At 51.5% G+C, this 25,609-nt stretch overlaps 1 protein-coding gene across 3 annotated transcripts; it reads right to left on the reverse strand.

Annotated features, from left to right (window-relative positions):
- Positions 1–11,088: 11,088 nt before the first annotated feature.
- Positions 11,089–25,282, reverse strand: PITX2 (paired like homeodomain 2). Of its 3 annotated transcripts, XM_071555135.1 has the most exons (4): positions 25,149–25,282; positions 22,832–22,887; positions 14,245–14,450; positions 11,089–12,394 (listed from the first exon to the last, which is right to left on the reverse strand). In XM_071555135.1, the coding sequence occupies exons 2-4, from the start codon at positions 22,875–22,877 to the stop codon at positions 11,831–11,833; spliced, it is 816 nt and encodes a 271-aa protein (XP_071411236.1). In that variant the 5' UTR covers positions 22,878–22,887; positions 25,149–25,282; the 3' UTR covers positions 11,089–11,830. The 3 variants fall into 3 exon arrangements, with proteins under 3 accessions (XP_071411236.1, XP_071411233.1, XP_071411234.1); XM_071555132.1 differs by lacking the exons at positions 22,832–22,887; positions 25,149–25,282 and adding an exon at positions 15,173–15,858; XM_071555133.1 differs by lacking the exons at positions 11,089–12,394; positions 22,832–22,887; positions 25,149–25,282 and adding exons at positions 12,878–14,126; positions 15,173–15,858.
- Between the last annotated feature and the right edge of the window lie 327 nt (positions 25,283–25,609).

A 25,609-nucleotide genomic window follows, 5' to 3' on the forward strand; every position in this document is an offset into this window, starting at 1 on the left:
GGAAAAATCATAAGCTGCAAATAGTTAAATCAGAGTCTGTTTCTCAGCAAGCATCTTAAATTACACATTAAAAAATCTCTTAAATGCTTCAGCTTAAGAGAGGCCCAGTCTAGCTCTAGATTCTTTGCCTTTTGGGAATTTTTCAGACCACCCACTGGGGAAATGAAAAGCTGGCATCTCTACCACCATGGCACTTTTTCTGGGGACTAGTCCCTAATATGCTGTGTTTTTTCTCTTGGGGAGACCAAATGAAAAGATCTAACCTGGTCAACATGATTTGACAAAGTAGGCAGGTATAAATCATTCATGGCATAGTACCTAAACTATTAGGTACTCTATTTACATGTATTTGGACAAAATGTCCTGCTTCACCCTGCTACTTATGTTTAATGTAATCAGCTTAAACTTGTCTACAATTTCACAGAGAGACATGATATATGCTGTACATGCCTTGTCTCAGATAATGAGCAAGTTGTACTAATTATTATAAATCTGTTCCAGACTATTAAAGGCTTTCCTTAATCATACTGCAATGAGGTGGCTGCTTCATTTTAAGTCAGTTTTTCCTGTAGCTATGCCTGTCTTTTTGGTTGAAACCTTTCATTGTGCTTAGTGAAGGTAGGCAACTTCCAGTTTATAGGCAAACAAGCCACTTTGTCTTTAGACATTTTTATCATTTATGCTTATCACTTGAATAAAAGGTCTGGAGTTGGAACTGCCAATATAATGCATTAACACAAATAAACAAATAAAAACAAACAATCAAATGAAACAAAGAGACACAATACAAAAAAGTAAAATGTGCATTATGCTCCATAAATACCCATTTCTAGGTAGAAATTAGGGATTTAATTTTCTGTCCATGTACTGAAATGCTCTTCCTTATCAAGTTAGCTGAGCATTTTGCAACCACCAATGCATTTTTATCTTCACATCACATGGGACACAATTGTTGTTCTAGTGCCAGTAAGGGCAGCTGAAAATGCACATCTGAACCAAGACTGCATGGCATATGAACTACATGGACCTACCAGGTTCCCATCTCCTTTGGCACACACCAAGAACCTGATGAGAACACATTGTGGTTTCTCTCTGCTTTCCTTCATGCCTGGTTTCCTTCCCATGGTTGAATATGTAGGATTTTCCAACATGTTTTTGACTGCTTAAAGCATTACACCAATCCAGAGCCAGGATATACAATTGGATCTGAAGGTCAGGAAGCATCCCAGATCCTTCAGTTTAAACACCGTCATAGTGGCTTGACCTTGTCCATGTGCTGAAAACATGAACTAGTGCTGGTGTCCTGAATTTCACTGAGCTCAGCATATGTCCAGCCAATTTGCAATCTAGTTAGCTAGGCTCAGCTTTAGAACGTGCCCTTTTTCAGCGTGGCTAAGGGCTCTACATGTAGGAGGGTCCAGGAGACACAGTGTGTTTGTATGACCCTCTGTGCTGAAGGCATAGGGTCATCTGCACTCACATTCACAGCATCTTGCAACTGTTTCATCCTGTTGGTGTTGGGGGACCAAACCCAACTCAGCCACAATCTCTCTTGGCAGTTTAGTGTTTGCTTGCAGAGGGACTTGGTAAGAGGGATTCACTTTCAGAGGAAAGAGAGATCCCATACGTAAACAGAGGAATATACAGGTTACTACTGTGTCTCCAGTCCACATCAACTGTTACAGGAATCTTTTGGCTATGGTATAAACATCAAGAGCCCCTTGGGGTACTGTGAGTGTGTCCAACACCAGTTACTAAGTGGGATTGCATGACAGCATTTTAATCACAGAGGCCACGGGGCCAGGATTACATATCTAATGTCATGCCTTTAACAGTTAAGTAGTATTGGACTATAACATTAGGCATAGATGAGTGTCAGATACCCTATTGAGTTTCTTGCCAAGATATCAATAAGTGCTTTCTGTGATTTTATACTTCTCACTAATTTGGCTAAAGTCCATATTTCTAGCCTTAAATCACAGGTCTCATAATGGACAGAGCAAGGCTTTTCTTTGTCCAGGAGACCTCAGTGCACTGAGTGACAAATCCTCGAGCAGGTATCTTCTTAAGCACCCTGCAGTTCCCTCTGATGGAAAAGGTGACAGGACAGGGCCAGAGGATTACTTCTTAAGGCCTGTTCTAGGCTCTGCTTTTCTCTTTATAACAGCCTGACATTCCTAATCCTCTGCTGTAGTCAAGGTGGGCATTCTGCCCACAGCACTCCACACACTCTTCTTGTATATACGTGTAAACTGAATTTTACATTAAAATTAATCAGATGTCATGAAGAATAACAAAGAATAAATTACGAGTGTCTTCATTACCTTTAGAGAAACTACATTAAGATTACCAACTTAGCTGTCCCATTTTCCCTCTGCAAGTTTATTTCAACTGGATTTCTTTTAAGTAAGTGACAATGTGCCATTAAAATAAAACAGTAAAACAGAATTTCTTGGGTTACACCACCAAAGAATTAGATTCAAAATTATCACTCCTCTAACATATCAACCCTGAGCTGATCTACAGAGCACACAGACTTTTCTTAATGAGACAGCACGTCGATTTTTGTGGCATTGTATTCCACAAAGGTTTCTTCTTGTGACAGTCACTGCAGAAGACATCTAACAGGAACCAGAAATAAGATCTCTTTTCTTCTTCTCAAGCTGTTTCATCTTTTCTTCTTACTCATCCTTTGACTTTATTTCTCCAGACAGAAGAGAACCACTCTCTGATTTCTAATGCAGTGTGTTTCTAACAGGAGTCTGCATGGTGTCTGTTCATGCCTGCAAGCGTCTACACAAGGTCTTCATAGCATGGTCTTCATAGCCTGTGCGGCATGGCCTCTTCCTTACCCAAGGAAAAGCCTTCACAGATCTCCTTTAGAGGTTTTCTGTGATTTTAGTTCACCATTTCCCTGAACATGAGACATACCCTGGTCCCAAACAGCTGATTGATTTCTGTGGCCAGAGATTAAGTATTTTCTGGATGGGAATTCTTTAAATCTAGGTACTGTAGGACCTCCCAGTTATTCTCCTTGCCCAGCCATGCAGGATTAAATGAACCTGTCTAAGGCCATAAGTAGGGAAACTGTTCCCAGTCCTTTCTCTCCAGCCTTGGAGCCTGGTCCTGATTTAGCATGTACTGTGGGCACACACTCAATTTCTGCTGTTTTCTAGTATGAGATGAGTTGTACTTATCCTGTTCAAATACCATTGGAAGCCAATAGGATTTAAGTATATGCATACATGCCACACTGGATTGAAAAGTATGTCACAGCTTCTGCTCCTTCCAGTGCAAGGAGGAAAACACTACACTGACCAGTGTAGGCCCATAATATTTCCATGTAAACAATGCTCACTTGAGTGCCCAAGCTGTGTTATTTATGTCTCCAGGATTGCCAGCTCTACCAGAGGGAATTTGAGTGGTCTCAAATGGCAGTGCCTGGCCATCACAAGAATTAAGTACTCCATTGTCATGGAAAGAATTGTCAGAGCTGTGCTCTAGTTTCAGAAGCCTTTTTGTTAAGAAGACAGAAAAATGCAACATGTCCTGTGCCCTAGACAATTCAAAGGAAACACCCTGTAAGTTTCTGAGAACATACAACTGTCACTAAATTATAAGGCCACTTTTTGAGGGAATTAATTCTGCTTTTTCTTGCAAAAGAAATCCAAATCAAAATAAAACAAACAACCCCTCTCCGTGGTAACCATTTTTCCTGCTCTGTATCAAGGGCTGAAGTTTTAAACAGCATCTAGGTACATGGTCCAGGACTGAAAAAAATGACTTGTACATCCCTCCCTATGTCCTTTGGACTCACTGAGCCATAGCTGTTGACATGTGAGAATGGCTGTCACCCTGATCGTGTCACACCGACAGTATTTGTCAGGGATGTTGCCGGTCACCCACTGATTGCAAGCTGTAGTCTCTGACCTCCTGGCTCAACCAGCATTTATAAGTACATCAAGTAGAACAAAGGTGTCCCTTAACATCCAAATAAACCATGAGAATAAAGTCCAACTGCCTGTTGGTGTTAACAAAACACATGGAGTATTTTTATCTCTGGGAAGCTATTTCCTATTTGTAATACTACTTGAAACCCCTTCCAAGTCTTCATTTGATGTTACTCATATTCATATATTTTATGTGCCTTGTTTTCATTTTCCAAACATGTTTATTAAAAAATGTTCTCAGGGTGATGGCTCTTGTGGTAGGAATTTTTGTTTTGGGGGGAAGAATACCAGAGTTGGAGGTTTTTGCCAGAAGGATGTGAAAGCTGAAGGAAATAACAATGACTGAGACTAGAGATTTGTCACAGGGAGTTAGAATGTGAAAATTTACAGTCTGGCCATGAGACAGTCCAGGCTAAAGCCATGAATTTATAGGAAGCATTGCCAAAAGCTGGATACTATTATTTTACCCAAATCCTGTTTTACTTTGCATGGAAAAAAAAAGGGAAAAAGGAAAAGAGAATTGCCAGAGACTTTGGCTCTGCATATAGAAGAGAAAGGGCAGAAGAGCCATCTCCTTTTCCACTGCTCTTCCCACCCATCCGGGGAGTGGGAAGTATGCATGACTTTCTCTGGAGAAATCAACCACTCTGAACCTCATAGGGAGATTTTCTGTTTGCTTGGGAACTGCCCTTGCACCGAGCACTGACAGTTCAGACTCTCCAGACTTCAAAGAAGCACCAAACTGCCTGGGACCTACTCACACTGACATGCCATCCTCCAGCCTTGCAAGAAATTGCTTCATTCTGTAGTTTTGTATCCACCAAAGAAGATGCAAGAGTTTGTGGCTCAGAAGGTTGAAAACAACTGCATGAGTACAAGGCTTGTAGATTCCTGCTCCTCTCCAGATAATGCAGCCTTGAAAGTACCCAGCAAGATTTTGCATAAAGGAAAGTCTTTATGCTCCTTTATGCTTGTATTTTCACAACGACACTGATTGTTGGTGGGGTTAGTTTTTTTTAATTGAATGAAATAAAAGAGTTCTCTTCACTTTTATCTCAAAAGTACAAGGTCTGGATCTGCTGGAAAATTACTTGTGAGAACTCTGGATTTCTTACTTGCACAGAAGTAGCCACTTATATTTATTGCTTTACATATGGCCACAATTCAACAAATCACTCAAGCATGTGAATAATTTTAAGCATGGAAGCAGTCCCCTGTGAGGCAGTGGGACTACCACCACACCAAATACACACATCAAGTGACGAGCCATTTCTCCACGTACACACCCAATAGGCCAGGGAGCTTGTGTCTTGGGTTCCTTTCCAATTCCGTAAATCTCAGGCACAGATTTGAACTGTGGGATGCATTGCTGTCTGCATGCTCATTGATCCTTGCCCACGCCTGCCCACTGAGACTGTGCAGCACTGAGCTCCCTTCAGATTGGATAGTCTTCCTTTTTGCCCTTTAATCCCGAGAAAAATACATAGAGAATTTGCAGGGGGGAGACATTGCTGAGTTTTACAGAACTTTGCTGCAGCTCGTCTTATCACAGGCACAGAGACACAGATCCCTCGAAGGGCGGGAGCATCAGGGACAGCTGCAAGCTGCCACACCTAGGCTGGCCCCGGGGGGGTGGGGGCTCCTACTGCCCTGGAGCGTTAAGGGCCCTGCCTGTCCCACTTGTTTTATTCCCTTCCCGTAGCTCGGAGGGAGCGAGACGGCCCCAGCGCCCCGACGGCTGCGGCCGGCGACACCTCGGTGGTCCCCGGCGAGGCGAGGCTCTCGTCACGGGGGGAGATATGGCATCCCAGAGCATGTGGGCCCAGGTTTAGGACCGCACACGGCCAGCGGGATTTCGGGGGAGAGAAAAGGGGGGAGAGGAGGGAATGGCAAATACTACATAGCAAGTAAGACGTGAAGCCGAGAGTACTAAGTGCATACCAGGATTTATAGGTGAACTTTACAGGACGTTTTACAACAGCCTGGGAGATGATTCATTTTTATACTTAGCCTGTTACATCGCGGGGCCGCTCCAGCCTGTTAATGTTCAACGGTGGCCGGGCTTGACGGTGGGCGCAAGCCCGCGGCCGAGCACGGGGCTGCTGACATCAGCCTCGCTCCTCTCCCGGCCCCGCCACGACTCCCTAGACCCTGGGGTGTGGGGCGAAAACCTCAAGAAAAGGGAAGGAGAGACTGGGAGGCGATCACGCCTCGCGCTCCTATCAGGTGTGGACTTCACCAATGCGGTCCGTGCATGGCCAGTCCCCGCGTGGCCGTGTGGAGCTACAGCCTTCGAACCATCATTCTCATCTGCGTTTAGCGGCTACAGAGCACAGCCGGCGCAGCACTCTGTGTGTGGGGGCATATATGTGTGTGTATGTATGTAAAATACGTACGTATGTGTGTACAATATATATGTGTGTACGTAGCTATATATGTATGCGTGCATATTGTATGCGTGCATAAATCTGAGACACTTTCCCCAGTGCATTCTGGCTCGGTGGGGAGCCATGGGTCTCTCCCACACTCTTGCACACTCGCACACAGACACATACAGGAATCACACGTCTTCCCCAGTGCTATGAGCCGCCGCCCGGGCACGGGGCTGAGGCTGAAGGGCTCCAGGGTCCTTCTAACTGCTGGATCGAGGCACTCGCGGCCTCCTGCTCCCGGGTGGGCTCCTGGGGGGGTTGTGGCTTTTTTGTCTTTTCATTCTTTTTTTTTTTCCCCTGATTTTGGGCTAGCCGTCAGTCGCATCCATTCCCCGCACCCGATGGCGGACTTCAGCCACGCAAATCGCAAATCGCGCGGCTCACCCAGGAATACGGCTTTGCAGAGTCGCAGCAGCTCAGGACTTTACCTGCCGAGCAGCCCGGCCTCCCCGCCTCTCCACGTGGGGTCAAGCTCTGGCTATTGCCCAGGCGGTGCCGCGGGAAGATGGATACCTGTCCCCACCTCGGCCACGCTGCCTCTCTCCTCCTGTGCTGCCGGGCATGAGCTGCTGGCGGTCGTGCTGAGTCGCAGGGTCGGGCCGATGGCCTCCCCGGGCAGTGACAACCCGCCCCTCGAGAAGGCAGGGCTGGCTCGGAACCCGCTCTGGCGGAGGCAGCGTTTACCCGGCCCCGCCTGGCTCCACGGCGGCGGGAGCGACCCACGTTGCCCCTTGCACTTCGGGGCGGGCGGGGATTGGTTACACCCGCAAGGGAGAAGGCGACCAAACAAGCCATCCTCGCCCCCGATCGACCATAGGGACATTCGGTCGAGCACCAGACAGAATTCTGGCTCCCCGCGCAGGGGCGCAGAGCATCGGCTCAGCTCTGCTTGCTCCCCAGTCCCGCGGATCTGCCCGGCACAAGCGAGTCTAAGCTAGTGAAAAGCGGCCTCAAATGCCTTTTTTAATTGAAAAAAACAAAACAAAACAAAACAACAAAAACAACAACAACCCCCCCCACCAAAATACACAAACGAACAGAAAAATCAACATAGACGATTCCCTTGTCGCTAAAAATTTGCAAGTGAGAGTTTATTTTATTACTCTCTTTTCTTCTCTGAGTAGTAGATGCAGGCGGGCGGAGAAGTTAATTCTAAAAGGGGCTCGCATTTAGAAAACTTCGGATTTAGCAATCAATTAGTCCGGCATTGTGTGGAGCTCCGAAGGTGTAAATCCTTCCAAGTTTTTGGATTATTGACTGTTACGCTCTATCGGGTGCCTAATATCCAGACCTACACATATGTAATACGCGTACCAAAGCAGGCATTTAGCAAGGTAAATTATATGCCCCGAAAATGCGTATTAGCCCCAGTGCGCCGTGATCCCGTCCCCTGTCCTTCCTCCTTGTCTTAAGCCATGGTGTGAGACCTTCCGACCCCACTCGCGCACGCCCCTGGAACCCCGTCCGCGGCGGGGAAAGACGGGCTGCAAACCTGCCCCGCACCCCACCGGCCTCTGCCGCCGCCCCCACTCCGCAACGGAGCATTATTGAAAAAAAAAAAAGCCCCCGCAACGAGCCTTGTGGAAAAAAAAACAAAACCCCCCACCAACAGCAAACCCTTCCACGGGCTCAGATGTCAACTATTTTCCCATGAAGTTATTTCCCTCCAAAAATGCTAATGAATCTCGTAAGTTAAAAAAAATCTTTTATTTTTTAGCTACAGACAACTGTACAGGTATGTAAAGATCAGTATCTCGCTGGTTTGGGAAAGCATACGCTGATGAGTGCGCATGTACTAAAAACAAAGCAAGGAGTGGACAGCGGGAAGTACAGAAAATAATCCAAAGGACATACGTCCATATCTGCGCCTTATTTTGACTTTGAGAGGCGAAGCACGCCGATCCGACGGCCAGGGACTCGCGCATGCCGCCGGAGTTCAAAGTGCGGGAAGGCACGGTCCGGAAACAAAAGAACGGAGTCGAGCCGGGACATGGCCCCGGGGCGCCATCGGCTGGGAGGGGGCGCCTGGGCCGCCCGGGAACCCCCGGCTTCGGGGTTGGAAGGGGCGCGTTCCCGGCGCCGGTCCGCGGCCGCGACCGCGACCGCAGCTCCGGTCGGGGCATGGTGGGGGCTGCGCGGGCCGGAGGGACTGTGGATTGGGATGTGAATTGGGATGTGGATTGGGATGTGGATTGGAAGGCAGACGGCGCTGCCCGCTTGCACGCCCGGTGCGGGGGGCTGCGCAGCAGGCGGCCCGGATAGGCCTTCCCGAGGGGCGAGGGGGTGCGAGCCCGTTGTTTAACCACTCGCCTCTTCCAGCTCCTTCAAACGCATATTTTGCAAATTCCCCATTTCGTTGTGGCTTTTTCTCCCCCTCTCTGCGGCCTCCATTGTTCCAGGTTCACACTGCCACCACCGATAAGGGGAAGAAAAGCTCCCGGAAAAAAAATGAAACAAAAAAATCCACAAAATCCCCCCCAAACAAAAACAACAACAACAAAACCCACCATGGCTCAAGATTTTGATTTACGACATAATCAAAACATATCTTTGGTCAAGTGGCGCAGAAAAATGATGACCCTCAAGGCTTCAGCTAGGGGGAGAAAGAGAAATTCAGATTATTCTCGGAGTGATTTATGTCCTCTCTGAGCGGTCACGTTGATTTTTCATCGTTTGAGCCATTACACAGTGGACTGGAAAACTCTGATTCAGTATTTTTTTGGTCCGGAATCGGTATATATTATTCTTCTAAATGTGTACGGGTATACTATATATTATATATCTAATATTCTCCATGCACACACGTATTCTGAATATACATATACCGACTTTTATATATATTTATAAGAGAGGACTATAAATAGCCAGTGCCACCGAGAAGAAACGGAGCCGAAAAGAGCGTGTAGAATACCGTGCCAATACCCGCAGAGATTCACTCGCTGATTTCCAAGCCCGTCCCGCCCAGAGGGTTTGAGACAGAAAAGCTCCCTCGTTTCTCCGGCTTCCCTGACCCCCGAGAGGTGCTCTCGGGCTGACAACCCTTCGCCGCCGTCACCCTCAGACCTTTAGCCCGCAGACGAGCAAGGAGGAGGAGGAGAAGGAGGAAGAAGGGGACATTTTTGGAAGCCCCTGGCACTCACCCGGGTGAGGTGTTGACACGGTGCAGAAAAACCGAGGGGAGAGGCGTTGGGTCGGGGCGGTGGCAAGGCCGGACAACCCGGGGCCGGGGGGCCTCTCGCCTCTCCCCCCCCCCCCCCCCCCGCCCAAGCACGGAGATTCTTTCTCTCCACCGACCGCCTGGCAAGAACACACGGAGGAAAAGAAAACAGAACGACGTATAGAATAGTAAAATAATTTTTAAATCCCCGTCCACACAACAAAATAAGAGATAAAAAAATCTAATAAAAAATTCATGAGGAAGAAAAAACAGGGGAAGAAAATAAGAGGGGTTAAATAAAAATAAAAAAATGAGGAGGGAAAGAAGTGGAGTCTAGGGTCTGTCCATGCTGCAAATGGTCCCGGAGGGAGTACCCTGATTTCGTGTGGGGGAAGCATTTCCCTCGTGGAAAAGCGGAGGGCGCTGACCTTTTCCCTCTCCCCCTTCTCCTCCTCTCCCCCTCTAACCACTGGGGGGGGGGGGGGGGGGGGAGAGAAGAAACCCCCTCTGCCGTGTCCGCCCACCCCCGGGCTACCTCGGCGACTCTTCGCGACCTCACAAAGGCGCGCAACGAGCGCGCAGAGGCCGCTCAAGTAGCAAAACCGCCCTCACCGCTGCGAGTTTCCTCCCTGCCGTCCCCTGTACCCCTCGCCAGTTTACGCGCCTGCGGAATTTCTTGGTGTATCGATATTCCCGTCCGGTCCTGCGGCTGCCCACCCTCCAGGCAGCCCCTCCTAGCCCGCCCGGGGTGTGAGCCGATGGGAGGGCCGAGCAGCAATTCATCTTGATTTGTTTCAATTGTCCGGCGATGGCAAAGTTATAATCCTGTATAATTTCACGAACAAGCAGGTTGAGAATGAATGGGTCAATATTATTTAAAACAAAACACACGAGAGCACGACCTTTCCCTTCAACGACGTGTTGCAGCACGAAGTCGCAGGAAACTCGGGGCTAACCTCTCACCCCCCGCGCTCCGCAGGGTTGTGGTTATTTGGGCTGCTCTTTGTTTCTCTTCATGTCTGAAAGGGGGATTTGAAAATAGAAATCCAATATTAAGTGAAGGATCTCCCCGCTGAAGGGATAAGGTGAACTTAGGGAGCGGCAAAGGGGATGGATTATTTTGAACAGGAGCAGTTTGTTTGCCAACTTGATTCCTTTTTTATTTTTTTTTTCACACTCCCTGTTCTTTAATGTAATAAAAGCTTCCTTCACAGCAGGATAAATTTATGCTCCAGATACATCTACTTTGTGGCTGGTAATTCTCGAGGCAAACGATGTCAAACAATCCATTTTTCAGGGCTGCGCTGGGGAAAAAAAAAGGATCCAAAGGGTCGAAGCCCCATGCTTCTCTAGTATACAACGTTAGCGAGAGGTTTTTTGTTTTGATTTGGTTTAATTCAGAAAAATAATTGCCAGCATTTATTTGTATTGCAAAAGTACTGCCCCGAGTTTTCAGAAAATGAGATCCAGTGTCAACGATCAGTCAATCACTGCAGGCTAGTTACCGCTGCCTGCTTGGCTCAGTAAATAAAAAATCCAGACAGAACTGTATGCTGTATATTTTACTCCCATGAAATAAAACACATTTTTGTCATGTTTGCTGAAAAGTAAAACAATAATATTGTACGAAATGTTATACACAGGGCATGTTTTACATTGCAATATCAGAAACATCATTGCATCCACCAGAGGTACTATTCTAAAACTGATATTCACACAATTTTTTTAATAATTATATGTTAGAAACATACAGTGTCGCATTTAGTATATACATTCCCTTGCTCGCAAGCGAAAAAATCCTAATCGCTTCTGTGTAACATGCTTTATTTTAAAGCCTAACCTTTTAAAAACACTGTTGTGATATTACTAACAACTGCTTTTATAAAATTAATTTGACATTTCGGTATATATACATCCTTTCAGTCATTTTTATGTTAACAATGCTAAACTTAAAAAATAACAAGCTTATAGTAACATTAAAATGTCATATCATATCCAGTCAAACATTTGTCCATATATATATATATATATGTCCTTGTAACTGTTGAAATACTCTTAGTGAAAGAAAGACCTCAGAATCTGTAGAAGGTCCTTTGAAAACAAAGGAACTATCTTATTTCAGTGGTTTCCTCTTTTTTCCCCCTCTCTTTCCCTCTCTCTTCTTCTCTCTCTAACTGTCTGATTTTTCTTCCTTTCTCTTTCTCTCTAGTGCCCATTACTTTCTAGTGAAATTCTCAGTCTCTGCAGGAAATGGGAAGGGATTCCCATGCAGTGTTCCCTACTTGGATGTTTCACACGGGTCTGTCCACCGCATACTGGCAAGCACTCAGGTTGGAAGCGGGGTTCTGCACACTGGCATAGCCAAAACTGGAGTGCTGCTTGGCTTTAAGTCTCAGACTCGCCAAGCTCGAGTTACATGTGTCCCTATAAACATACGGAGGCGTTGGAGGAGCATAAGGACAGGCTGGCGTTGGCACTGCAGAATTCAGGGAGGGATTGCTCAAGTTGTTCAAGTTATTCAGGCTGTTGAGGCTGGAGCCAGGGACCCCGGTGACTGCAGAGGGCACCATGCTTGAAGACATACTCATGGAGGAGATGGAGTTTGGAGGGGAGAACATGCTCTGAGAAGACAGAGGGTTGACATTCATGGAGTTGAAGAAAGGAAAGCTTTTGGTGGAGAGGGAAGCAGAGGTCAGGCCCTTGGCCGCCCAGTTGTTGTATGAGTAGCCAGGGTACATGTCATCATAGGGCTGCATGAGGCCATTAAACTGTGGACCGAAGCCGTTTTTGCATAGTTCGGCTTGCTGGTTCCTTTCTCTCTTTCTCCATTTGGCTCTGCGGTTCTTGAACCACACCTTTAGAAATGAGAGGAGAGGGAGGGAGATGCAAGATCTGAGTTAGTTAGGAGCCACCACAACCACTGCAGAGCTTTGCAGGTTCTCGGGGCAACAGCCGAGCATGTTTGTATATAAGTTATATATGAAAGTGTGTACGAACATATATATCTCCATATATAGGTTCGCCGCCTCCTCTATGGAACCCCGCGCTGGGCTGGGGCAGCGATGCACTCCTCGGACCGCCAAGCACCTCCGGGGCTGCCCGGTTTAATAAGGTAGATTCGTGGCCGCGTCATTCAACCCTCGCCCACCCCTACTCTCCCAGCCCTCACCCCCCCTCCGCCCCGTAGACCCCCGCATAATTTGTGAAACTCTAATTCGCGACACAAAGGCCAACGCTTCCTTCTTATTCTCTTTCTTCCCTCGTCCAGCCCCCGCCCCGCGCCCCCCACCCTCCCGTCCCTTCGTTTCTCTCGTTTCCCCCCCCTCCCCGTTCTCCCTTGGCTTTTTCCACCCTGGAGCTATCCAGAGGAAATACAAAAGTGCAAAAGCGAGGGCAAAATGCCTGGAAAACCGCGGAATATTTAAGGCAGTGGTACGGGAAAGGAGTGGAAAGCCAGCAACTAATAAATCCTTGCTTCAGTTTGCTACAGTTACAAGTTCCTCTTGGGTCAAAGCTTCCAGTGCCGAAAACTACTTTCTAAACAAACTTGTTCGACTGCTCTTTGGCGGGGGAAAAACAAAAAGAAAAAAAAAAAAGAAAAAGAAGAAAAAAAAGAAAAAAAGAAAAGCTCGCCATTTAACGACGTGTTAAATGAGATCTGAGCGACCCTACCCGCAGACAATAGGGAAAACGTCCGCTTTCCCAATCCACATCAGGGTGTCTGACCCGTCGGGCAGCTGCCAGCAGCAGCCTTACCGTGTGTATTGAAATCACTCCAGCCCCGGGGTGTTTGTGGTAACCCCCTCTCCATGGTCGAGCCGGGCGGGGGCCGGCTGTGCACCGTGGGGACGGGCTCCGTCTGCATGCACCGCGCGGACCAAAACAAAAACTCTCGCGAAAGGTGCGTTGCGACCGACAGTGCTTCGTGCTGCGGCAGGACACCGGCCCCTCCCGAGCCACGCTCCCACCACGGTATTGCCCCTTTGCCAACACCGCCGGCCCGGGACGGAGAGCCGGCCCTGCTCGCTGCCGCCCCGGGTTCTCACTGTCTTGCTTTTCTCAAGCAATCTCGGGGAGAGGATTTATGTGGGATTTCCGAAATTCTGAAGGTTCGGCCCATTTACAGGCTTCTTTTTGTTTGCATGTGTTGGGGTTTGATGTTTTTCTTTTTTTGCCCCCAGCGCGGCGTTTGCAGGCGAGCAGGATCCGGACGCGGTATCTCTGCAGCGCCACGATGGTCCCATAAATCTCAGAGGGGGTGAAAGGGCGGAGAGAGACGCTCGTCGAATTGGGAAACCAAAAGAAATAGAAAATGCAAGGAAGGGCACGTTGGGAGTGCCTCGGAGTGAAGCAAAAGCTCTTGTGTATTTTACATCTTTTTTTCATTAGAGACAGCGCAGGTTGCAGCCTGTTCCAAGTTACTTTCTTGGCTAATGTTTTCATTAGCGTTTCGATCAAAAGGAGCGAGACGCATTGCACGGTGAGGGCGAAACGTGCAGCAAACCATGTTTTGGAGACACAGAGAGGGATCCCAATCTGTCTCGCTCTGAAAGAAACGTCCCGCTCTGCCTTGCTCTTGTGCAGACTCTGAAATTTATATACAAGCCGAAATCGAAAGCAGCTGCAAATATTTCAGCCCTCCTTCCCTTTCCGCACCCTCCCTAATCCCCGTTGCTCCGAGCTGGGGTGCGGTGTCGGGACTTACCCTAACCCTGGCCTCGGTGAGGTTGGTCCAGACGGCAATCTCCTCCCGGGTGGACATGTCCGGGTAGCGATTCCTCTGAAAGGTGGCCTCCAGCTCCTGTAACTGTTGGCTGGTGAAGTGAGTCCGCTGCCGCCGCTGCCTCTTCTTTTTGGAGGGGTCCTCGGGCCCCGCATCCTCATTCTTGCTCTGCTGGCTCTTATCTTTTTCTGTAAGCGGGGAAAACAAAAAAAACAAGACGGAAAACGAGGGCGTCTCAGCCTCCTCAGACTCCACTCCAGCGGGTGGGGAAGGGTCTGTCCCCAGCGCTGCTAGGTTCCGCAGACTGTCCGGAACGCGACTCGGCGCTGTAATGATTAACCCGCGCCGGCCTCCCGCCGTCGCGGCCCCTCCGCGACCGCGAGCACTCACGAGCGGCTCCTCCCGGTGGAACAGCCACCGCGGGACAGCGGGATGGAGCCACCTCTTTGTATGCAAGCTTTCCATCTATGTGTATTCATATTATTCTCCCGTCTGTATACATGTAATCCGTATTATTCGCCTATCTACACCCGTATTATTCGCCTGCCTGTATCCGTATTATTCGGATACAATGTTGTAACAATGTTCTTTGTCCGTCCGCATCCATATTACTCGCCTATCACTCCCATATTATTTAGCTGTCCGTATCCGAATAGTTCGCCCACCGATATACTCGCTATTCGCCTACCCTGGACACATGTCATTATTTTCCTCTACGCCGGCACACAGATAACCGCACGCGAAAAACCACAAAATGCATCTCGGCTCGGGTGCGAGCGCTCCCGGGCAGAGGGGCGGCGGCGCATCGCGGTCCACGGGGCTGGCGAGGCCGCCGGCCGGGCCGGGCCGGAGCAGGACAGGGCGGCGGGGCGCCCGTTGGGCTGGGATCCCTGCCGCTCGCCCCTCTTACCTGCGGCCTCGGGACTGGAGGTGTCGGAGATCGTGTGCACCTCCAGCCGGTGCTTGGCGGACTCCAGAGAGGAGCGCGCCTGCCCCGGCGCCAGCGCCGTCGCCATGGCCAGCGCAGGCTGGTGGTGGTGGCAAGATGATGATGATGAGGAGGAGGAGGAGGAGGAGGAAGGTGAGGAGGAGCACAGCTTATTCCCGGCTCCCAGGCGCTCCAGGTTTAACGAGTCCTTCATGCAGTTCATCAGCAGAAGGACGCCAAAGTCTACGTGCGCGCCTGGGGAGTCGATAGGAGAAGGTATGCGTGTGTCTGTAGGTGTCGGTACGTGTAGGAGGGTCTGCGCGGCTCCCCCTCCGCGGACGCGGAGCAGCCCCGCGGTTGCGGGAGGTCAGGGCTGCCAGACGGGGAGCCGCGGCGGGGCGGGCGAAGTTCGACTAGCCTCGAAGCCCCCGCCACCCGGGGGGGGCGCGGCGGCGGCGACGGGCGAGCGGGCGAGTCCGGTCCTGTAAGACCCGTCACGGCGACACGGCTGCTCCCCGGCCGGCGGCCCCCCGCCCGTCGCGGGGCTCCGCGGGGCGGGGGCACCGAGGCGCGGCGGCGCTCCGCGGGGCGCTCCTCTCCGCTGCCCGCGCATGGACCCGCGCCGCGGCTGGACCCGCACCGCATCAGCTCAGCCGCTTCCCTCTTGGCCTGACATCTTAAACCGGCGGCGGCGGCCTTCCCCGCGCCGCACGTCACCCACCCCGCCCCGCCCCGCCCCCGCCCCGCCCCTCCACCGCCCGCCCTGCCCGCGCCCCGCCCCGCCCGCGCGTTCCTGCTCGCCCCACGCCGCCCCCTGCGCTCTCCTGGTGACGGGCACACCCGCCCCCCCTCGAAACTCCCGACCGGTTTGCCCCGCGGGTGGTGCCCGCACCCGGAGAACGCGGCCTCTGGCTGCCGGTCACGGAGCACCCCGGTGGGACAGGTCCGGACACCTTCGCTCCGCGCCTCGCGGATCTGCGGGGGTAAGGAGCGGAGAGATCGGCACTGGCAGAGACGCTGCAGCAGGGAGGAAGAATGAGGGGAAGCCCTAAGCCCGATTCCCTCCTTATGTAGGGGGTGGAAAATAAATCGGACAAGGTTGCGGCCGGTTAGACGGTAACACTGACAACTAAACACAAATGGCAACAATTTTCCCTCTGTGGTACAGCTACGGAAGGCTACACACCGCTCTTGGAGGCCCTCGGGTGCTTGTAGGCCAGCGCTTGCCGGCGTTCTGGTCTTCCTTTGCCTGCACCGAAGGCGGAGAACACGGGGGAAAAATCCTTTCCTTGGCTTTGCCATTCCTACCCCTTCCCTGTGCAACCGGCTTCCAAAAGAGAACCTTCAAGGAGGCTTTTCTACTATGGTTTTACAACTTACTAGCGGAGTTATCGGCAGGATCGTTCCCCCCTCTCGGTGCGGATCCGCAGGGACCATCCTGGGCCCCCGCAGCAGACGCAACCGCGCACACGCAACCCGTTCCCAGTGTTTGGCCAAGTCTCACAGGGGGCCGGGCGCCGGCACACAAACCTCTCACACACCCCCCTCCGAGGCTTGGAGGCAGGATCTGACCCCTCGCCCGGACAGCGGCAGTATAAGGACGGGCTTCGCTGTCCCGTAGTCCCCGCTTACGGGACCGCTCATAACGCGGGGAGAAGAAGGAGCGGGGCTATTTCACGCCTGTCTGAGGCGGGGGCAGGTTGCCCTCCCGTGCTGGTCAGTTCCTTCTGGAGCCGAGGAGTCTCTCTCCGAGCCCTAGCCCTCAGAGCCGACACTGTCCCAGGGGAGTGAGTTGTGGCTGTGGTAGGGATGGGAGCCCGAAGGAGCCTAGGCGCGGCAAATGCGGGTTTGCATCTCTATCTTCAACTTATCTGGCCGGTAATTGGTATCGAAAAGTTACAGAAAGCTTCACCCTGATGTGGCCCTTTAGACCAACACCCTAACGCCTGAACTTTTCTGTCCCGTTCCCGTCCTGACCGCCACACCCCACCCCCACCTTTCCGTCAGGGTCTTCCTTAGTCGCTTAATCTTGTTCGAGGTACGTATCATCCACTGCAATCTTAGTTATCACTAAATTATACATATTACTTTCGCAGCCTGTTAGTAAAGAAGGTTAAATTAATTTACATTCTGCTCATTATCTGGTGTTTAAATGACGTGTTTTTATCCCTGAGATCTGGCAAAGAATCTCTTTCCTCAGACCCCACAGCGTTTCGATGGAGACAATGCTCTTACATTTGTAGTGGATTTTAATCTGATAAGACTCTAATTTGCTTAAGTCTTTTAAATAGGGGGTTTAAAATGATTCTAGCCGTTTTCTTATTGAATTTCCGCTAATTCCCCAAAGATCATAAAGTATATGTGTAAAGTAAATATTTCCTCCCTTTGCACCGGCAGCAGATGACCTATAACTAAGTCAATATGAATCCAGCTCCATTCTGCACATTTTGTTTACCAATCATATCCCAGTTTCTTCTTAACCTCTCGCTACCTCCATGGTCCCGCACCCAACCCCCCCCCCCCCAGCTCCACGGTGGGGCTGTGCCAAGACCACGGGCAGAGGCTGACCTAGCACCGGCCAAGCGGGCACGGCCTTGGCCTCGCTGTGAGGGGCACTTGGGAGGGGGCGCTGCCCTTCTCCAGCCCCCAAACTGAGGTTCTAACAAATCTGCAAAGCCCTGGGGAGGGGGAGCCAGAGGGAGAAGGGATACGGTGGTGTCTCCTCCTATCTTTTTTTCTTCTTTTTTAAACGGGCTGTCGCAGATGACATCCGTCACCACTTTTTTTTCTTTTTTTTTTTCCCCATTGATTTATTTTTAGCAATTTAGGGGCATTTCTGGCTTCTGTCGTGGCTCGAAACGCTAAGTCCCTCCCGCTTGCGCGGCGTAGAGTGCTTGTTATGCGCTTCATGCCCTCCCAGGACGCAGCACCGGTGCCCGCCCACCGCAGCCCTCTCTGTCCCGGGACATTTGGCGTGAGCAGGCGGTTCCCAGAGCGCTTTCCCAGGGAACGGAGAGAGAAAGAGCAGGGCTCGCCTGCCGCGCCGCCGTCCCCACCTTCGCTAGAACTAGCCTCCCGTTACCCAGGCCCAGGCGGGACAGACCCTCTAGCCGTCCCCGCGCTCCTAAAGCGGGGCACAGCACTGGCTCGGGTCCTGGCAGCACAAAGGGACAGGCTGTCGGCATTTCCTTACGTGTCTGTTATTAAAACTCCGCTACCCCGGGCAGAAGGGGGCTATCATACAGCATTAGTTGTCATGGTGACCATAAATCACGTAAATCCAAAAATACCCACCTATAATCTGAGATGAAGCTTTTATTTCCCAAGTGAAATAATATTTTAAAAGCTGTCAGCCAACCGAAAAACAACCTAATTGTAGTCACCCAGGTAATATATCAGCGGTAAAGGTTTCAATTAAAATGTCAAGTGTTTTAAATTTTTTTCTTTATTTTTTTTCTGCTGGAATCTCCCGTCACCTCTCAAGTTCGGGTCCTGCCCGCGAAACCGTCCCCGTCAGCTTACCCACGTCCCGACTGTCCTCGCCTGCTCACCATCGAAAAAACCCAATTTGGGGAAATTCTTCCCTTTCCCTTTTGCCCTGCGCTGCAGGGCCCGTCGGGGACGCACCCCGGTGGGGGCTAGAGGGCAACTACCCGCTGCAAAAAATGGGGAATCGAGGCTGGTCCTCACTGCACCTAAATTTATTTTGAATTTCGTTGGGTTTTGAGAGGAGGGGATACTATTTTTGGGGTTTGTCTTTGTTCTGGTTTTTGGGTTTTTTTTGTGGTTTTTTTTTTCCCTTTGGTTTGCTTTGATGGCTTTTTTGTGGCTTCCCCTTCCCCCCCCCCCCCCCCCCCCTCCCCGAGGTATTTTTTGACCTCGCGCTGCCATCGGCAGAGCTGGCGACCCGGAATGCCTGGTACGGGCGGCCAGATCAACTGCGGGTATTTATTTTCCCACTTTTCTTTTATCTCCTCACGAGATCTTTGTTTCTAACCGTAATACTCCCCTAAATGGATAAATTGGTTCTTATGTAGAGTCTCCAGCTAGTGCTGTTGTCTTTTACCTTTGGCTTGTTGTCTTTCGCCTATCTCGGATTACCGGGTATTCTCCTCGATGAAGAGCCATTAATTACCCATTCAGTCAATATTAGGAAGACTACAGAGCTTTTTACATAGGATTAAGAAGACATCAGGTTGTTCCGTTAGTATATTCCTACTCACGAATAAGCTTTCGTTATACATTTAGTTTTCCCTGGAGTGAGGCTAACAACTGCTGCATATATTATTCTCAGACGACAGCCAGGGAGAGGAAAAATTCTATAGCCGAAACGCAATAAATAACTTCTAATTTGAGCTTGGCGGGGGCTGCGGGACGGGGCGCTCACCTTCCGCGGCGCCGCGCAGGGGCAGCGCAGCGGAGTGCCTGTGCCCTGGCCGGGGACATTCATGTTCCACGGCGCGGATCACAATTCCGGGGGTAAATTTGGCCACGCGATGTGGAGACGAGGGTGCCGATCGCCTCTGCCTGGCGGCCCAACGGCGGCAGCGACGCTTCTGCTCCGGCTCCGCCTCAGCCCCCCCGCGCTGGCTCCCTTCCGCGGGGGCAGAGGCTGCGCGCTCACCTCGTCCCGAGGCTCAAAAAAAAAGTCACTGGCGACCTTTGCACGCTGCCTTGTCTTCAGCCGGCCTTGATAGCAAGCTGAATTAGCATTAGGTTTTAAGGTTTTGGTTTTGAAAAAGAAATGCTCAGTTAGAGAATGTTCAGACCAATTATATATATATATATATATATGTATATTTAGAGAGAGAGTTGAAACAATCGATTTGTGATGCTGAGTGATGACATAAGGCGGAATGTAATTTCAGCGTTTTGTGCTGGAGGCTGCTGTTTCAGCAATACCAAGATTATCGATTAGAGGGAAGGATTCTCAAGTAGAATTCACAGAGCTAACAAATCGTAGAGATTATATATATATATGTACACCTAAATAGTTTATACATACTTTTGCTCTACATAAAAACTATTTTAATAAACACACCAACAAACATTTACATGTGCGGCGGGGCTGCCGAAGCATGTGCTGAAGTTTTCCTAGTTTTGTGGGACTGGTCACGCAGCAACAATTTCCCCGTCTCTCTGGAGAAACCTGACACCCACCGGGCCGCGTTTGACACTCTAGGCTGCAATAATATTTTCATACTTTCCCATTTTCCTTTCCCCAGCGTGGCCACGGACTCGTTTCTTCTGGAATAACCCTGCCTTCCCGAGCCCCATTCCCCTCGGGTAACCGGCACACCAGTGTCGTTTGGGTGGTTCTCCTACTTAATTTCGTTTCCTTCTTTCGCAGAGACATCGAATTTACCAAACAGTCGCATGTGTTGTTATTATTACCAGTGGTTCTATCTAGTTAGTGATTATTTTCCTCGTGGACAACCGACGGTGCCTAGCTCGCGGAATTACCTGATTGCCTTCGTAATTTCCAAAGCTAACTGTGACAGAGCGGAGGGTCCCCAATCGCCCCTGCTCCCTTCCCTGCCTCCCACACAGCCAGCCTCAAAGATCACCTCTTACGAAGTAAATCCCATAAAGCATGACGTCCTGATGGTCAGGTAAAACAAAAATCAAAGAGCACCGCGCCGTTTTAAGCAAATCAAAGCCAAGACTCAACAAAACCCTTCACTACGACAAGAAGACACTCATGATTTCTACTGTTCAGAGCAAATCTCACGAGTTGCTCAGGGCGTCTCAGGACTTGCCATTATCCGTTGCACAGAGAGAGGCAGAGGCTGGGACTGCACACGGGGACCGTCCCCATATCTGATATTTTTATATCAGCAAGGATATGTGCCTATCCGCGGCCATCGCGTTTCCCTTCCCCGTACATGCAAACAGTTTAATGATCAGGCAACCCCGAGTTGTTTCTTGGAATCGGACGTATATTTTAATTAACGGCATTAAAGGTGTTTAGATAGCAATTTCCCCTGCAGACCGGTGAATAAAAAACAGACTGACTTGTATGGTAACGAGGCAGAAAATTTTGCGTGTACTTCAATAATCCAGGTTCATAATTGATGTTTAAGAAAATAACCATTTGTTTCTCGGCAGAGGAAGTAAAAGTTACTGTGTCAGGGAGCATATGTGAGTATTACTTTTATAAATACTTAGTCGAATAAAGCTGACTTGGAAGGGCTCATAAATTTATTATATCAGAAAGGTCCCCACTTTCCCATTAGATCGTGCTAAGGGCTTTGATTAAGACCACCTGTTTGTCAGGAGGAAAAGGCAGGGGAGGGTAAAAAGGCCTTTCTTATTTGCAAACCATATATAAAGCAATGTCACCCTTCCTTTCCACATTATTTAACACTTATTACTGGCCGAGGGAAAAAAAATGTCAGAACCTAGTAAAACCTATTTGTGCACAATTTAATATCGTGTATGTTTCCGGGATTAAAAATTATCGGCTCGTAATACCTTCTCGTTTGGAATTTCCGTGGATTTTGCTCGTTAACTTTCCTTTAGCCTAAGTGTTTCTTCTTATAAGGGGTTTTGATGTCCGACTAGCAAATCCTGTTTAAAGTCTGTGGGGAAGGGTGGACTCGGGAAGGTAACGTGGCCTTTCCTGAAATCACTGGATGTCATTTGAGAAATAGCGAGCTGTTTGGTCAAACAGGGTTAATACAGTATTCTTACAAGGAAGTGTTTAACCACGAGACCAGGAATACGTGCATTATTAATTCACTCTAGTTTCCTGTATTATTAATTCAGGTTAATGTATTTTATTTAAACAAAATTACGTTTATCTTGGATTAAACAGTCTCTCTAAATACAGACCGCTTGTTTTCTTCTTTGTAATATGTTTGCATTGCTGTTTTTCTTTACCACCCCTCAGGCTCGCCTATCAGACCCCCTGAAGAGGGCAGGGGAAGAGCAGGCAGTAGCTCGCTCTGCCTGCAGAGATGGGGCTGCGGGGGTGCCTACCTCTGGGGGCAGGAGAGGGCTGACGGCTTGTTTACGGGCGAGGAGGTGGTGTCAAAAAATAGAAAATAAAAATAAATACGAGAGCGACGCTGCGGGTTTCTGAATGGCGCGCTGACAGCTACACTTTTTTTGGCGGGGGACGCGCTGGCGGCGGGGGCTGATGCGCGCACCCTCTTTCGCCTTCCCCTTCCCTCTCCCGCGGCCGCGCACCTCCAGGCGCAGGCAGCGCCCGATACGCCGCCGGCGGGCAGCAGAGGGCGCGCTGGCGCCGCAGAGGCCGTCCCGGTGCGGGACGGCCGCCCGCCGCCCCGCAGCGCGCACCGCGGAGCGGCGCGGAGGGGCCGCCGCTCACCGCTGGCGCCGGGGGGCGGCTGCCCGGAGCCCGTGCTGCTGGCGGGCTCCTTGCGGCCATCTGGCGCCTCACTGATCTCCCTCTTATTGATGTCTGAGTCCTTGGGAAAAAGACACCCGACAGCGGTGGGCTGCACCCCGGGGCACGGTGACACAGGGCGGGGGGGCTGGGGAGAGGTGGGTGGGTGGTCAACTCCCGACGCCCGACGCTTCCCGAGGGCGGCTCCGCCTGGCTCCACACCCGCGCACCGCTCCGCACGGCAGCGAGGCCGCGGTGCCTCCGGCCCGACGGGAGGTGGTGTCTCTTACCTAGCTGAACACAAGCGGAGACAAGTTTGCGGCAGTTGGACTCCATTACCCGTTATCTGCAAAAGATGAAGACACCAGAGTATTAAAACGATTATTTTTAAAAAGATACATGCAAAAAAACCCGAAACTCCACCGGCCCAGGGAACTACGTCGTAACGATGCGGGCTGGAACTCGCACCTTTCTCCAGCGATAGGTGCAGAGTGTCCCCTCTCCCTGCCGCAGCCTCGGGTGCCACTCGAGTCACACCACGGGACAAGCGAAAACACTCGTGGCGGTATTCCAGTCTGTCGGACCTCTCGGCCTCCCTCCACCCCTCGTTATTTGGGGACGTGGAGGACAGTCCCCTAACCCCGTGGCGTGCTCTGCCGCGTGACACCCCGACCACGCTCGCAGGGGAGCCGTAGGGTACCGGGTACCAGTGGCCGCTATCCCACCACGGCGGAAGTTGCGCGACAGCGGCTGCGCCTCCGCGCTCCCGGCCGCCACCGGCACCTCCCCCTGTTTGAGAGGTCAGGCAGTAAAATCACAGGATTAGTGCCTGATTGAGATGTCTGTTCGTGAGATATTACAAAATTCATTATCACAGCTCTCTACTAACTCGATATGAAGTAACACAGATGGGATTTTATTAGTCCAGCCTTCAAATGTTTACTTATGATAATTTCGGGGGGAATTTGCATGTCACCATCATTTCGGTAATCTTTCTTCTTCGCTTCTTTTTTAATGTCTGGACCGGCCGCATTATTAGCTGGTGCTTCGAAATGCGGCAGCCTGGAACCGAGGCACGTTTGGGATGAGCAGCTCCAGTCGCAGAACTCGCCGTGCAGGGCCCCGCGGCCCCGACCCCGCCACCTTCTGCCGGGCAGGCAGGATGAGGCCGGGCAAAAAGGGGAGGAAAGGGAGGGGAAAAATAGAAAGAAAAGGAAAAAGATGGGGAAATGGAAAGATGCGGTTATCGGGACTCCTCGAGGTCGTGTCGTGACACAGTGGTTTATATTTCAAGCTGAAGGACACCAGGGAGGAACTCCCTCCAGGAGCCGGGCCTAGAACATGAGCAGTGCCTAAATTAATCGGGAAGGCGATTGAGAGAACCTTAAGTCTTCGCCGATGGTCCTTATTCGGGACAGGTCTCCGTCAAGATTAGTCCTGCGTGACAAATTCAGCTGCCCTCCCCCGCGGCCTGCCTCTATGACTGATTTATCTTACGAATGGAGACACACGGCTCCCCCTACACACACGCACTGCCACCGAGGGGAAGTTTTTCCTCTCTACTGAAAGGCCCGTCTCCTCCGTGAAAAGCGCCTTTCTCGGATGGATTTTTATTCCTTCCTCACTCTCAGTTACCCGTAATGCTCCTTTCCTTTCTCCTCGCCGTATCCTCTTTTAATTTTTGTTGCAAGGCACATCGCACTCGGGGCCAAGGGGAACGAGAAGCGTTTTCCTTTTGTCCCCAGCCCGACGACTCAAACGAAAGCAACTCCACTTGTTTTTCCATTTCCATTTCTCCGATCTCTCAGAATTTAATCCCTCCTCACCTCCGCGCACTCACAGCCCCAGGAAACGCACCAGCCGTGCGACCTTCACTTTCTCCGTGGCTGGGCCCTCTCAGCAGCAACCTGCTCGGAGCAACTGCAGGGCGCAGACAAGAAAGCGGTACCACACGGGCTTATTATTTTCTTCCCCTTATTGGTACCTGTCGCTATTCTTTCGAGAGAAAAAAAATCCACAACCCCAACAAACGAGAGTCGCCTGGCAAGTATCTCAGCACCGCCCGAAATACTGTGGCCCATGATTTTGGCGGGAGGCTTTTCGCCAGAGGCCCACGGCCGGTGGCACTCGAACGAAAGGGGGTTCCGTGCGGGGCCTACCCCTCCGCTGTGCCCGCAGGGAAGACATGCCCTGCCGTTCTCTCGCTCGTGGTGCTATGGGTCCCGGCCGCAGACCCCGCGGGCGGCACGACAGGCTCGCCTGCATCGGTTTTGGGCGGTCCGAGGCCGAGCGCGGGCCAACGTCTCTGCCGCCCCCCGCCCGGGTGCGCGGCTCCGTGGCGGGAAGACGATGCCTGCGCGGCCGGTTCCCCGGCGCCCGTCCCCCCGAGGAGGCAGGAACCGGCACTGCGGGCAAACGGCGCGGGGGCAGCGTTCGTTCCCCTCGCTGAAAACCCTGCGGGTCGGGCCGCAGACGCCAGCAACTCAGGTCCGCGAGACCATGTCCAGCCGGCCCGCGGCGCAGAGCCGAGGGGCGCAGAGCCGGGACCGCGCGGGTTCGCAGCTCCGCGCCTGTCCCGCCGACACCCCCAGAACCTCCCGCACTCACCGGAGCCGGTCTCTCTGTCCGCCCCGTTGCTCTCGCTGCTGGTGCCTGTGCTGGAGGGGGCGGCGGGGCCGCGCCGGGCTCCTGCGCTGGCTGCGGGGCCGCGGAGCCGCCGCTGGCTCCCTCTTTCCCCGGCCCTCCCGCGCCCCCGCCCCGCCCCGCCCGCCTCCCCGGGCCCTGACGTCACACAGGCTCCGCTGAGCGCTCCCCGCCGCCGCAGGGCCGTGCCGGGCGGCTCCGCGGCTCTCCGCGGGCACGGGCGCAGCGGCGGCGGTGGCAGCCCCTGGCCGCGAAGGGGGCAGGGGGCAGGACGGAGGACAAAAGTCGGCGGAGGCGGTGCGGCGGCGGGCTAGGTAGCCAGAGGAAAACCGAGGTGAGCGAGGACGGCCGCGGCCTCTCCGCGCCCGCGTAGGGCGCGCCACGCTCCGCCTGGCTGGGGAGGGGGGCACAAGTAACTGTGGCCG

The sequence above is a fragment of the Pithys albifrons genome, chromosome 5 (assembly GCF_047495875.1).
Source record: "Pithys albifrons albifrons isolate INPA30051 chromosome 5, PitAlb_v1, whole genome shotgun sequence".
Classification (NCBI taxonomy): domain Eukaryota; kingdom Metazoa; phylum Chordata; class Aves; order Passeriformes; family Thamnophilidae; genus Pithys; species Pithys albifrons.